Source organism: Macaca thibetana, chromosome 12 (assembly GCF_024542745.1).
Source record: "Macaca thibetana thibetana isolate TM-01 chromosome 12, ASM2454274v1, whole genome shotgun sequence".
Taxonomy (NCBI): domain Eukaryota; kingdom Metazoa; phylum Chordata; class Mammalia; order Primates; family Cercopithecidae; genus Macaca; species Macaca thibetana.
In genome coordinates, this window is record NC_065589.1 from 89263000 (window position 1) to 89274742 (window position 11743).

At 36.5% G+C, this 11743-nt stretch overlaps 1 protein-coding gene and 1 pseudogene across 1 annotated transcript; both read left to right on the forward strand.

Moving 5' to 3' along the window:
• Nucleotides 1-4486: 4486 nt before the first annotated feature.
• Nucleotides 4487-5674, forward strand: LOC126932834 (dnaJ homolog subfamily A member 1-like; annotated as a pseudogene).
• A 292-nt stretch (nucleotides 5675-5966) lies between these two features.
• On the forward strand, nucleotides 5967-7077 carry LOC126932837 (60S acidic ribosomal protein P0-like). The gene has a single exon (XM_050752073.1). It carries the CDS (start codon nucleotides 6050-6052, stop codon nucleotides 7004-7006), a length of 957 nt encoding a protein of 318 aa, XP_050608030.1. The 5' UTR covers nucleotides 5967-6049; the 3' UTR covers nucleotides 7007-7077.
• Nucleotides 7078-11743: the final 4666 nt, after the last annotated feature.

An 11743-nucleotide genomic window follows, 5' to 3' on the forward strand; every position in this document is an offset into this window, starting at 1 on the left:
AGACAAATGGGATTTAATTAAACCAAAAGTGTCTGCACAGCAAAAGAAATTATCAATAGAGTAAATAGACCACTTAAATAATCAGAGAAAATATTTGCAAACTATGCATTTGACAAGGAACTAATATCCAGAATCCACAAGGAACTCAAACAACTAAACAGGAAAACAAAACAAAACAAAACAAAACACTCCATTAAAAAGTGGGCAAAGAACATGAACTACACTATTTTCAAAGGAAGACATACAAGTGGTTAACAACTGTATAAAAATATGCTCAACATTAGTAATGATCAGTTAAATGCAAATTAAGTCCACAATGAAATATCATGTAAAGCCGTTCAAAATGGCTACTGCTAAACTGTAAAAAGACAGCATATGTTGTTATGGATGTGGAGAAAAGGGAACACTGATACGCTGTTCACGGGAATGTAAATAGGTTCAACTTCTATGGAAAACAGTACAGAGATTTTTCGTAGAACTAAAAATATAACTTCCATTTGACCCAGCAAACCTATGAGTGTGTATGCACCTAAAAGAAGAGAAATAATTATATTAAAAGGCATCTGCACTTATACATTCATTGCAGTACAACTTACAATAGTGAAGTCATGAAGCCAATCTAAGTGTCCATCAAAGATTGATTGGATAAAGAAAAGATTGTATCTATATACCATGGAATACTACCCAGTCATAAAAAGAATAAAATCATGTCCTTTGCAGCAACATGGATAGAGCTGGAGGCCATTATTCTGAACAAAATAATGCAGAAACAGAAAACCAAATATCTCATGTTCTCACCTGTAAGTATACGCTAAACAATGGGTACACATGGATGGATGGATGGATGGATAGACAGACAGATAGATAGATAGATAGATAGATAGATAGATAGATAGATAGATAGAAAGAAAAATAGACACTAGGGACTCCAAAATAATAGACATGGAGTGAGTTTTGAAAAATTACCTTTTGGGTACAATGTTCAATATTTCATTAATGAATGTACCAGAAGCCCAATCCCCACCAGTACACAATATACCTATGTAAAAAAGCATGCAGATATAGTCCATAAATCTAAAATAAAGTACATTTTAAAAAATAATAAGAGAAATTTAACAATAAAATAAATAAATAAGTGAAAAGAAACAAGAAAACTCCAACAATGACTCTAAAGAAATGGAGTTCTATGAAGTGGCAGACAAAGAATTAAGAATAATCCTCTTAAAGAAGTTTAAATAACTTCAAGAATACATGTAAAAAATAATATAATATTAAGTGAAATTCAAAAGTAATAAATGAACAAAATGAGAACACTAACAAAGAAATTTCAAAAATTAAAAAACTAACAAATAGAAATCCTAGAGATAAATAATATAATGGATGTAAGGAAAAGTGCAATAGAAAGCTTCAACAGGGTTGATCAGGCAGAGAAAAGAATCAGTACGTTAGAAGACAGAATATCTGAAATTAACCATTAAAATAAGCCAAGAAAAAATAAGAATGAATAAAGTCTGTGAATATTACTGAACATCATTTCAACACTAACTCAAAAGTCCACAGTCCAAAGTCTCATCTGACATAAGGCAAGTCCTTTCTGCCTATGAGCCTGTAAAATTTTTTAAAAAATTACTTACTTCTTAGATACAATTGGGGTACAGGCATTGGGTAATTACACCTATTTCAAATAGGAGAAATTGGCCAAAATGAAGGGGCTACAGGTCCCATGCAAGTCCAAAATCCAATGGGGCAGTCATTACACCTTAAAGTTCCAAAATGATCTACTTTGACTCTATGTCTTACATCCAGGTCACAACGGTGCAAGAGTTGGGCTCCCATGGGCTTAGGCAGTGCCACCCTGTGGCTTTGCAGAGTACAGTCACCTCCCAGCTGCTTTCACAGGCTGGCATTGTCTGCAGCTTTTCCAGGTGCACAGTGAAAGCTGTCAGTGGCTCTACCATTCTGATGTCTGGAGGACAGTGGCCCTCTTCTCACAGCTCCACTAGGCAGTGCACCAATGGGGACTCTGTGTAGGGGCTCCCATCCCACTTTCCCTTCTGCACTGCCCTCACAAAGGTTCTTCATGAGGACTCTGTCCCTGCAGCACATCTCTTCCTGGACATCCAGGATTTCCATACATCTTCTGCACTCTAGGTGGAGATTTCCAAACCTCAATTCTTGACTTCTGTGCACCTGCAGGCCCAACACCATGTATAACTTGCCAAGGCATGGGTCTTGCACTTGCACCCTCTAAAGCAATGGCCTGAGCCATATGTTGGCCCCTTTTTGCTATGGCTGGATGCGAAGCAGTTGGGATGCAGGGCACCAAGTCCCTAGGCGGCACACAGCAGGGGGGCCCTGGGCCCAGCCCATAAAACCATTTATTACTTCTAGGCCTCTGGACCTATGACGGGAGGGGCTGCAGGTGAAGGTCTCTGACATGCCCTGGAGACATTTTCCCCATTGTCTTGGAATGATTAACATTTGGCTCTTCCTTACTTATGCCAATATCTGCAGCCAGATTGAATTTCTCCCATGAAAATGGGGTTTTTTCTATCACATCATCAGGCTGCAAATTTTTCCAGCTTTTATCATTTATGCTTTTTTTTTTAAATTTCATTTTTGAAATGGAATTTTGCTCTTGTTGCCCAGGCTGGAATGCAATGGTGTCATCTCAGCTCACTGCAACTTCCGCCTCTCAGATTCAAGCAATTCTCCTGCCTCAGCCTTCTGAGTAGCTGGGATTACAGGCATGTGTCAACACGCGTGGCTAATTTTGTATTTTTACTAGAGATGGGGTTTCTCCATGTTGGTCAGGCTGGTCTCAAACTCCTAATCTCAGGTGATCTGCCCTCCTTGGCCTCCCAAAGTGCTGGGATTACAGGTGTGAGCTGCTGTGTCTGGCCTCTGCTTTTTTTTTTTTTTTTTAATGCTTTGCTGCTCAGAAATTTCTCCCACCAGATACCCTAAATCATCTCTCTCAAGTTCAAAGTCCCACAGACATGTAGGGCATGGGGAAAATGCCACCAATCTCTATGCACAGCAACAGTGACCTTTTACTCCAGTTCCCAACAAGTTCCTCATCTCCATCTGAGAACACCTCAGCCTAGACTTCATTGTTCATATTACTATCAGCATTTTGGTCAAAGGCATTCAACAAGTCTGTAGGAAGTTCTAAACTTTCCCATATCTTCCTCTTTTCTTCTGAGCCCTCCAAGTCTCTAGGAAGTTCTAAACTTTCCCACATCTTCCTCTCCTCTTCTGAGACCTCCAAGTCTCTAGGAAGCTCTAAACTTTCCCACATTTTCCTGTCTTCTTCGAAGCCCTCTGATGTATTCCAACCTCTTCCTGTTACCCAGTTCCAAAGTCTCTTCCACATTTTTGGGTATCCTTATAGTAGCATCCCCACTACTTCCTGGTACCAATTTACTGTATTAAGTCTGTTCTCACACTGCTAATAAAGACATATGATGGACTGGGTAATTTATAAAGGAAAGAGATTTAATTGACTCACAGTTCCACATGGCTGGGGAGGCCTCACAATCATGGCAGAAGGCAAAGGAGGAGCAAAATCATGTCTTACATGGTGGCAGGCAAGAGAGCATGTGCAGGGGAACTCCCATTTATAAAACAATCAGATCTCATGAGACTTATTCACTATCATGAGAACAGTATGCGGAAAACTGCCCCCATGATTCAATTATCTCCACCTGGCCCTGCTCTTGACACATGGGGATTATTACAATTCAAGGTGAGATTTGGGTGAAGACATAGCCAAACCATATCACTAAGATAGTTCACTAACACTAAGCCTGCCCTACAGGAATGACTAGAGGACATTCTTTAAGATGCACCAAAGACCACTAATTATTAACTTAAACATACAAAAGCAAAAAAAAATCATGGTATAAGTAATACAGAATCATATTCAATATACTCTGATATGGTGATGTTTAAACCAATTTTATCTCAGTATGATAGTTAATAAAAATGCATCAAAACAACAATAGGTAAAATTTAATTTTCAAGGAACACAAATTATAAAATGATGTAAGTTTTGACATCAAAAACATAAAATGTAGTGGGTAGAATAAAAGTGTAGAGTTTTGTAACTCTACAAAATCAAATGCAATCAAAGTTAAATTGTTATCAGCTTGAAATAGTTTGTTATAAGTATGTTTTGTGTAAGTCTTATAACAAAAAGGCAAAAATCTATACTAGATTTTTAAAATATAAATATAAACATATAAACAATTCACTACAGAAAACCATTAAGTCACAAATGATGATGGCAATAGAGGAAGAAAAAATGTGTATAAAAAACAAGCAGAAGACAAAAGACAAGGGCTTCAGTTCACCAGGCAGAACTTTCCAGAAGACTCAGTGAGATGCAGAGAAGTGGCAGCTGCCTGAGCTTCAAAAAGCTACTACAGTCCTTTCTGCTTTCTCACACTGGCCTCATCCCCCTTACTAGCTGTAGTTGCAGAAAATGGTGAAACAAACCACTTTCCATGATTTTTTAGAGGGTCAAAGAAAGTACCACTAAGGAAGAATTGAAAAAGGCTTATAGGAAACTGGCCTTGAAGTACCACCTTGATAAAAATCCAAATGGAGAGAAGTTTAAACAGATTTCTCAAGCTTACAAAATTATTTCTGATGCCAAGAAAAGGGAATTACATAACAAAGGAAGATAACAGGTAAATAAGAGGACTGAGCAAGTGGCAGTTCTGGGTCCCCTATGGACATCTTCGATATAATTATTTATGGAGGAAGAAGAATGCAGAGAGAAAAGAGGAGTAACTTTGTTGTGCATCAGCTCTCAAAAACCTTAGAAAATGTTTGTGATGGTACAACAAGAAAATTGGCACTTCACAAGAATGTAATTTGTGACTAATGTGAAGGCAGAAGTGGGGAAAAAAAGAAGAGAGAAGTATAATGTTGTCCCAATTGCCAAGTTCTGGACTGCAAATAAGAATTCATGTGACAGGGCCTGGGATGGTTCAGCATACTTAGTCTGTATGCATGCATGGAGTGCCAGGGTCATGGAGAATGAATCAGTCCTAAAGATAGATGTAAAAACTGAAATGGAAGAAAGACAGTTTGAAGGAAAAAGATTCTAGAAGTTCGTGTTGACAAAGGCATAAAAGATGGCCAGAAGATAACATTTCATAGTGAAGGAGACAAAGAACCAGGATTGGAACCAGGAGATACTATAATTGAATTAGATGAAAAGGACCATGCTGTTTTTAGTTGACAAGAAGACTAGTTTATGTCTATGGACAGACAACTGGTTAAAATATTGCGTGGTTTCCAAAAACCAATATCCACTCTTGACTACTGAACTAGTCATCACCTGTCACCCAGGTCAGATTGTCAAACATGGAGATATCAAATGTGTGCTAAATGAAGTCATGCCAATTTTTCATAGAGCATTTGAAAAGCATCACCTAATCATCAAATTCAAGGTAAACTTTCCTGAGAATGGTTTTCTCTCTCATGATAAGCTCTCTCAGTTGGGTAAACTTCTACCTGACAGGAAGGAAATAGAAGAGATTGATGAAATGGATCAAGTTAGAACTTTGATTCATATCAGGAAAGACAGCACTGTTACAATGGAGAAACAGATGAGGATGATAAACATCATCCCAGAGGTGGTATTCAGTGCCAAACTTCATAAAAGGACCAAAGAGTAACACTCACTCCTGGCACTTGATGAGCAGTAGTGAGTGAGTGAGTGAGTGAAGGGTTGTAATCATAATGTGTTCACTACCTGCTATTGTTTTTGTTTTAGTATTCAACTATAATAATGTTTTTGAAATTAAATAAGAAACAAATATAAAAGCTCAAAAAATCAGAAAATAAATTACAAAATGGTAGTAGTAGGTTCTTACCTATCACTAATTACTTTGAATGTAAATGAATTAAATTGTCCAATAAAAAGACATAGAATTACTGACTTGATTTAAAAAACAAGACCCGCTCTCGCCAGGCGTCCTCGTGGAAGTGACATCGTCTTTAAACCCTGCGTGGCAATCCCTGACGCACCGCCGTGATGCCCAGGGAAGACAGGGCGACCTGGAAGTCCAACTACTTCCTTAAGATCATCCAACTATTGGATGATTATCCGAAATGTTTCATCGTGGGAGCGGACAATGTGGGTTCCAAGCAGATGCAGCAGATCCGCATGTCCCTTCGAGGGAAGGCCGTGGTGCTGATGGGCAAGAACACCATGATGCGCAAGGCCATCCGAGGGCACCTGGAAAACAACCCAGCTCTGGAGAAACTGCTGCCTCATATCCGGGGGAATGTGGGCTTTGTGTTCACCAAGGAGGACCTCACTGAGATCAGGGACATGTTGCTGGCCAATAAGGTGCCAGCTGCTGCCCGTGCTGGTGCCATTGCTCCATGTGAAGTCACTGTGCCAGCCCAGAACACTGGACTCGGGCCCGAGAAGACCTCCTTTTTCCAGGCTTTAGGTATCACCACTAAAATCTCCAGGGGCACCATTGAAATCCTGAGTGATGTGCAGCCGATCAAGACTGGAGACAAAGTGGGAGCCAGCGAAGCCACGCTGCTGAACATGCTCAACATCTCCCCCTTCTCCTTTGGGCTGGTCATCCAGCAGGTGTTTGACAATGGCAGCATCTACAATCCTGAAGTGCTTGACATCACAGAGGAAACTCTGCATTCTCGCTTCCTAGAGGGTGTCCGCAATGTTGCCAGTGTCTGTCTGCAGATTGGCTACCCAACTGTTGCATCAGTACCCCATTCTATCATCAACGGGTACAAACGAGTCCTGGCCTTGTCTGTGGAGACGGATTACACCTTCCCACTTGCTGAAAAGGTCAAGGCCTTCTTGGCTGATCCATCTGCCTTTGTGGCTGCTGCCCCTGTGGCTGCTGCCACCACAGCTGCTCCTGCTGCTGCTGCTGCAGCCCCAGCTAAGGTTGAAGCCAAGGAAGAGTCGGAGGAGTCGGACGAGGATATGGGATTTGGTCTCTTTGACTAATCACCAAAAAGCAACTAACTTAGCCAGCTTTATTTGCAAAACAAGGAAATAAAGGCTTACTTCTTTAAAAAGTCAAAAAAAATAAATAAATAAAAAATAAAAAAATAAAAAACAAGACCCAACTATATGCTACCCAAATAGACTCAACTCACATTTCAGGCCACACATAGACTGAACGTGAGGGGATGAAAAATAATATTCTATGTAAATGAAAACCAAAAGAGAGAGACCAAGGTTAGTTATACTTAAAGTAGGCTTTAAATCAAAAACAGTAAAAAAGATAAAGAAGGTTATTACATAATGTTTAAGGATAAATCTACCAAGAAGATGTAACAAGTATAAATACATAATACACCCAACATTGGAACACCTAAATATACTAAGGAAATCTTAAAGGATCTGAAGGGAGATATCAAATGCAATACAATCAGAGTGAGGATTTCAGTTCCCTACTTTCAACAATGGACAAATCATTCAGACAGAAAATTAATAAGAAAACATTAGCTTTGAAATATCCTTAGACCAAACAGGTATAATAGACACATACAGAACCTTTCATTTAACAGAATACATGTTCTTTTCAAGGGAACATGGAACATTCTCCAGGATAGATTACATGTTAGGCTACAAAACAAGTCTGAACAGATTGAAGAAATTGAAAATATATCAAATATTTTTTCTAATCACAAGTGTATGCAATTATAAATCAAAAACAGAAGAAATCTTGGAAAATTCATAAATATGTGGAAATTAAACAACATACTCTTGAACAATCAATGGGTCAAGAAAAAATCAAAAGGAACATTTTTAAAAATTTGAGACAAACAATAATGGAAGCACAACATACCAAAGCTTACGGGATACAGCAAAATCAGTTCTATATTTAAAAATCTCAAATGAAAAACTTAATGCTATATCTCAAAGAAAAGAAAAAGAAAAAAAACCAAGCCCAAAGTTAGAAGAAATAAGAAATTAAAGGTTAGAAGAGAAATAAATAAAATAGAGATTAGAAAAACAATAGAAGAAAATACATGAAATCAAGAATTTCTTTGAGAAGATAAACATAGTCAATGAAACTTCAACTAGGATAACAAAAAAGAGACAATTCAAATAACTAAAATCAGAAAAAAGAGAAAAATTACAACTGATAGTATAGCTATATAAGCATCATAAGAGATTACTTTGAATAATTGTATGCAACCAATGGATAAATTAGAAGAAATGGATAAATTTGTAGATACACACAACCTATTCAGTCTGAATCATGAAGAAATAGAAAATATATAAAAAATAACCATTAAAGGGAGAATGAGTAATAAAAAGTCTCCCATGAAGTAAATGTTCAGGATCTGATGGTTTTACTTAATTCTACCACTAAAGGAGAACTAATATAAATCCATCTCAAACTCTTACAAAAATGAGTATTTCCAATTTTTTTTATGAGGGCAGAATCATCCTGGTACCAAAGCCAGACAAGGACATTATAAGAAAAAAAAAAATTACAGGCCAATATCCCAAATGAAAATAAATGCAAAAAATCCTCAACAAAATGTTAGGAATATCTAATCAACAGTGTACTAAATGAATCATTTAATCATTTAATATGATCAAGTAGAATTTATCCCAGGGATGCAAGGATGATTCAACATAATCCAAATTTATAAGTGTGATACACCTTATTAATAGAATGAAGGGCAAAAACCATATGATCAATCTCATTAGAGGCAGAAAAAGCATTTAACAAAATTCAGCATCCTTTCATGATAAAATCTCCCAATGGATTAGCTACAGAAGGAATGTAACTCAACACAATGAAAGCCATGCATGACAAGCCCACAGTTAACATTATACTTAATGATGAAAACAATGGCAACTTTTCCTATAAGATCAGGAACAAGACATAAATGTCTAATTTCACCTCTTCTATTCACTATAGTACTGCAAGTGACTACAGCGCTCCTTGCCAGAAAAATTAGGTAAGAGAAAGAAATAAAATACTTCCAAATGGAAAAAGATTAAGAAAATTGTTCATGTTTGGTGATGACATGCTCTTATGTATGAAAACTTAAAGACTCCACAAAAAAAACTGTTAGAACTAATTAATGAATACAGTAAACTTGCAGGATAAAAAAAAATCAACATGTAAAAGTCAGTACTGTTTCTGTGCACTAACAATGAACATTCTGAAACAGAAATCAAGAAAAAAATTTCATTTACAACAGTTACTAAGAATAAAAAGTACTTAGGAATACATTTAACCAAGGATGTGAAGGATTTGCAGACTAAAATTTTCAAAACTGATGAAATTGATGACACAAGTAAATGTAAAGATATTTTATGTTCATTGGTTGGAAGAATTAATATTGTTAAAATGTCACTATTAGCCAGGTGTGATGGTTCATGCCTGTAATTCCAGCGTTTTGGGAGGCGGAGATAGGTGGATCACTCGAGGACAGGAGTTTGAGGCCAGCCTTGCCAACATATTAAACCCCGTCTCTACTAAAAATACAAAAAATTAGCTGGGTACAGTGGCACAGGCCTGTAATCCCAGCTACTTGGGAGGCTGAGGCATGAGAATTGCTTGAACCTGGGAGGCAAAGGTTGCAGTGAGCCAAGATCATGCCATTGCACTCCAGCCTGGGTGACAAACTGAGACTCTGTCTCAGTAGATAAATAAATAAACAAACTGTCCCTATTTCCCAAAGTGATCTACATATTGAATGAAAATTCTACCAAAATGTAAATTCATTTTTCACAGAAATGGAAAAATAACTAAACTTTATATAAAACCACAAAAAAGCACAAATTTCCAAGACAATCTTGCACACTGAAACAAACAAAGCTGGAGGCATTACACTATCTGAATTCAAAATATATTACAAAATGATAGTAATTAAAACAGCATGGTACTGGCATAAGAATAGACACATCCATCACCCAATGGACAGAATAGAGAGCCAAAAAAGAAAAAAAAAATCATTTACTGCCAACTGATTTTTGATAAAATTGTCTAAAACACAATATAGAAAAAAGCCTCTTCAATAAAGGAAATGGGGAAATTTGGATATTCACATGCAGAAGAATAAAACTGAACCCTCATCTCATGCCATATACAAAAATTGACTCAAAATGGGTTAAAAACTGATGTAAAAAGTGAAACTGTAAAACTACTAAAAGAGAAAAAGAACACAGGAAAACTATACAATAATTGTCTAGACAATTTTTTTTTAAATTTGACCATGATAGCTCAGGGAACAAAACCAAAAATAGAGAAGTAGAATTATATCACACTTAAAACTTATATAGGGTAAAGAAAAAAATTAACAGAATGAAGACACAGCCTATGAATTGAGAGAAAAGTATTTGCAAACCATACATCTAATAAGGAGTTAATATTCTACTATTAATATTCAAAATTCTGTTGAATTGCAAACAATTCAACAGAAAGCAAACAAATAACCTGATTTTAAAAATGGGCAAATGATCAGAGCAGATACTTCCTAAAAAGAAGACATTCAAATGGCCGACAGATACATTTAAAAAATGTTCAGCATCTCTAATCATTGTGGAAATGCCTATTAAAACCACAATGAGGTATGTCCTTACACTTATCAAGATAGCTATTATCAAAAAGATGAAAGATAACAAGTGTCGGGGAGGGTGTGGAGAAAGAGAACCCTACTATACTATTTTTGGGAATGTTATTTGGTACAACCATTGGTGAACACTGTATGGAGGAGGTTCCTCAAAAAAGTAAAAATACAATTTCAGCAGTATATCTAAAGGATTTGAAATCAATATGTCAAGGAGATGCCTGCACTTCCATGTTTATTGTAGCTTTATTTATAATTGTCAAGTTTTGGAATAAACCTTCATCAGTTAAGTAATGGACAAAAAATGTAGTATACACACAGAATAAAATTCTATTCAGCCTTTACAAAGAGGGAAATTATATCATTTGCAACAACATATATGAGCATGGAGGACATTATGCTAAGTAAAATAAGCCAGCTATAAAAAAACAAATGCCACATGTTCTTGTATGTGGAAGCTAAGAAGCTAACATGGAAGAAAGCAGAACTGTGGTTACCAGAAACCAGTGACTGTGGGGGAGGGTGATAGGTGGATGTTGATAAAAGAGTACAGTGTTTCATTTAGACAAGAGAAATAAATAAGTTTTTGAAGTGATGGTTATGTTAATTAGCTCAATTCAATCATTCCACATTGTATACAGATATTATAGCATCACTTTGTATTCCATAAATGCATACAATTATAATTTGTCAATAGCTAACAAAAATAAATAAATTTTCTTTAAAAAATACTGTCTAAAAAAGGAAGAGATTCTACATTTGTGACACAAGTGTTTAGAGGGTGAAAGGCATACTGGCTGGATGAGAAAACAAACAAACAAAAACACCTGAAAAAAATAGAATAGGAAAAAAAGCCTAGAGAACTGGAACAGGTAGTTTACATTTTGGCCAAGGAAAGCCCAGGTGTAGTTCCTGAAGATATAGAACTGATAAATTTCACTGAGAATTTTGAAGATACTAGTTTGGAATGGAAAGGCTAGTCAATGGTACATTCTAAAATGGTAAACCTGGAAAGCAGAAAGGATGTTGAAATACACACCAAAAAAGAAAAAAAAGTTTCTCATAATTAGAAGATAAAGGCACTCGTGCCCAACATGAGTGGAAATAAAATAAGGTATTTGAAGCAAGTTTCATCTGCTTTTTT